This window comes from Apteryx rowi, unplaced genomic scaffold, assembly GCF_003343035.1.
Source record: "Apteryx rowi isolate R43461 unplaced genomic scaffold, aptRow1 scaffold_1798, whole genome shotgun sequence".
NCBI classification, from domain to species: domain Eukaryota; kingdom Metazoa; phylum Chordata; class Aves; order Apterygiformes; family Apterygidae; genus Apteryx; species Apteryx rowi.
Genome location: NW_020448083.1, coordinates 2,870 through 6,237, shown reverse-complemented (window position 1 = coordinate 6,237; position 3,368 = coordinate 2,870). Strand labels below are relative to the sequence as shown.

At 66.7% G+C, this 3,368-nt stretch overlaps 1 protein-coding gene across 1 annotated transcript in view; it reads right to left on the bottom strand.

Annotated features, from left to right (window-relative positions):
* The window catches only part of LOC112963845 (serine/threonine-protein phosphatase 2A 65 kDa regulatory subunit A alpha isoform-like), a gene marked incomplete at both ends in the record, with an annotated part of 11,726 nt that extends 9,284 nt beyond the window's left edge, over nucleotides 1–2,442 (bottom strand). Inside the window, 3 exons of the mRNA XM_026061283.1 lie at nucleotides 218–365; nucleotides 1,475–1,707; nucleotides 2,326–2,442. Of these exons, the coding sequence (XP_025917068.1) occupies nucleotides 218–365; nucleotides 1,475–1,707; nucleotides 2,326–2,442 (498 nt within the window). The remainder of the gene's footprint in view (nucleotides 1–217; nucleotides 366–1,474; nucleotides 1,708–2,325) is intronic.
* Between the last annotated feature and the right edge of the window lie 926 nt (nucleotides 2,443–3,368).

Here is a 3,368-nt window from a genome sequence, read left to right as displayed (position 1 = left end):
GGGAAGGGGCCCAGGCGTCCGGGGAAGGGGCCCAGGCGTCCGGGAAGGGGCCCAGGCGTCCGGGGAAGCGGCCCAGGCGTCCAGGGGAAGGGCCCAGGCGTCCGGGGAAGGGGCCCAGGCGTCCGGGGGAAGGGCCCAGGCATCCGGGGAAGGGGCCCAGGCGTCCGGGGGAAGGGGCCCAGGCGTCCGGGGGAAGGGCCCAGGCGTCCGGGCGCACCTGCTCGTCGGACGCCAGGTTGGAGAACATGGGGATGATCTCGCTCTTGACGTGCTCCAGCTCCAGCACCTTGGCGAACTCGCCCAGCTTGGAGGCGGCGGCGCGGCGCACCATGGGCGTGTCGTCCGAGCACAGGTTCCGGAAGTACCTGCGCGGACGGGGACACACGTGGGGACACGTGTGGGGACACCGACACGCGTGGGGACGGGGATGGGGACAAGGACGGTGACAGGGACGGAGCCAGCGCATCCGCGGCACCACGGCTCGGGGACACCGGGGTTGGGTTGGCGTCACCGGGGGCTGCCTTGGGGACACTCGGGGACACCAGGGGACATTTTGGGGACACTTGGGGACACTTAGTGACACCAGGAGACACTCTGGGGACACTTGGGGACACTCCCTGGTGCAGCTCGGCCTTGATGGCGCCAGATCCATGGGGAACGAGGGGCTCGTGGCCACCTTGGGGCCACCATGGAGAACCTTGGTGCCACCATGGCTCGCTTGGTGCCACCAGGGCTGGCTTGGGGACACTCTGGGGACACCAGGGGACACTTGGGGACACCCCTTGGCGCAGCTCGGCCTCCATGGCGCCAGATCCATGGGGAACGAGGGGTTCGGGGTCACCTTGGCGTCACCAGAGGGGACCATGGTGCCACCATGGAGAACCTTGGGGCCACCAGGACTGGCTTGGGGCAACTTGGGGACGCTCTGGGGACACTTGGGGACACCCCTTGACGCAGCTCGGCCTCCATGGCACCAGATCCATGGGGAACGAGGGGCTCGGGGCCACCTTGGCGTCACCACGGAGAACCTTGGTGCCACCATGGCTCACTTGGGGCCTCCGTGGCTGGCTTGGGGCAACTTGGGGACACTCGGGGACACCCCTTGGCACAGCTCGGCCTCCATGGTGCCAGATCCATGGGGAACGAGGGGCTTGGGGCCACCTTGGCGTCACCAGGAGGGAACCTGGTGCCACCATGGAGAACCTTGGTGCCACCACGGCTCACTTGGGGCCACCAGGGCTGGCTTGGGGACACTTGGGGACACTTGGGGACACTCAATGACACTTGGGGACACTCCCTGGCATGGCTCAGCCTTGATGGCGCCAGATCCATGAGGAACGAGGGGCTCAGGGCCACCTTGGCGTCACCATGGAGAACCTTGGCGTCACCACGGAGAACCTTGGGGCCACCATGGCCGGCTTGGGGCAACTTGGGGACGCTCCGGGGACGCCAGGGGACACCCGGGGACACTCACTGGCGCAGCTCGGCCTTGACGGGGCTGGAGACGCGGGGGTAGCAGACGCTGAAGAGGCCGCAGGCGGAGGTGCGCGAGGTGAACCAGTCGCCGCCCGCCAGGCGCTTCACCAGCGGCACGAAGTGGCCCTCGAGGTCGGCGGGCGAGTGCTCGTGCGACACGGCCCGCAGCGACTCCACCGCCTTGTCCCGCACCACCGTCTCCTCCACCGTCGCCAGGCTCTCCAGCGGCGGCTGCGGGCGGGAAAACGTCACCCGGAAACACCCGGAACGACCCCAAAACCGCCCCGGGGCGCCCCGACACCCCGACGCCTCCCTGGAGGGACCCAAAGTGCCGCTAAAGTGCCCCAAAACCCGCCCCGGGCACCCTGTGCTGGCGCCAGGCTCTGCAGCGACGGGTGCAACAAGCGGAAAACGTCACCTGGAAACACCCGGAACGCCCCAAAACCGCCCCGGGGCAATGGGATACCCTGACACCTCCCTGGAGGGACCCAAAATGCTGCTAAAGTGCCCCAAAACCCACCCCGGGCACCCTGTGCTGGCACGAGGCTCTGCAGCGGTGGGTGCAACAGGCGGAAAATGTCACCCGGAAACACCTAAATCTGCCCCAAACCACCCCAGGGCGCTCCGATACCCCCCGGGCACCCAAACGACTCCCGGAGAGACCCAAAATACCGCTAAAGCGCCCCAAAACCCGCCCCGCGCCAGCGCCGGGCTCCGCAGCGGCGGCCGTGACGGGTGAAAAACGTCACCCGGAAACACCCCAAACGCCCCCAAACCGCCCCCCCGGGGCACCCCGACACCCCCCGAGACGCCCCGGCCGGGCGGGAGGGGCCCAGGCGTCCGGCGCACCAGGAGGCAGTGGACGAACTCGGGGCCGCCCACGAGGGCCGTGAAGGTGCCCAGCTGCTCCGCCAGCGCCAGCAGCACCTCGTCCTCATCGTAGATGGTGTCTGCGGGAGACAGGCGGCGCCGTCAGTCGCGCCCGACACCCGGCAACCCCCCCCCCAACACCCAGTAATACACCCAACACCTGGCAATACACCCAACACCCGGCCAACACCCCAACACCCACCAGTCACCCCAACACCCACCAATTGTCTCCGCAGTTGTCAACCATCCTGACACCCGCTCAACACCTGCCCATCACCTCCAACACCCGCCAATCACCCCAGAGCTGTCAGTCACCCCCAGCGCCTGCCAATCAATCGCCCCCACAGCTGTCAATCAGCCTCACACCCGCCAATCACCCTGACACCCGCCCGTCATCCCCACGGCTGTTGATTATCCTGATGCTTGTCGATCACCCTGACACCTGTCAATCGCTCCCGCAGCTGTCAATCATCCCTGACACCCGCCCAGCAGCCACCAATCACCCTCAGACCCGTCAATCAACCTCACACCCGCCAGTCACCCCCACAGCTGTCAGTCACCCCAACGCCTGTCAGTCACCCCCAACACCCGCCTACTGTCCCCACAGCTGTCAATCATCCTGACACCTGCCAATCACTCCCACAGTTGTCAATCATCCTGACACCTGCCAATCACTCCCACAGTTGTCAATCATCCTGACACCCGCCCAGCAGCTGCCAATCACCCCACAGCTGTCAATCATCCCAGTACCTGTCAGTCACACCTCAGCTATCAATCATCCTGGCACCTGTCAATCACCCCCGCACCTGTCAATCATCCTGACACCCGCCCAGCAGCTAGCACCGCCCCAACACCCGCCAATCATCCCAGCACCCATCAATCACCCCACAGCTGCCAATCACGTCACCCTGACAGCTGCCAATCATCCCTGCACCTGCCCCCTGCGTCCCCCGTCCCTGCGTCCCCCGTCACGTCCCCTCCTGCCCCCCGTGTCCCTTCCTGTCCCTGTCGTGTCCCTATCA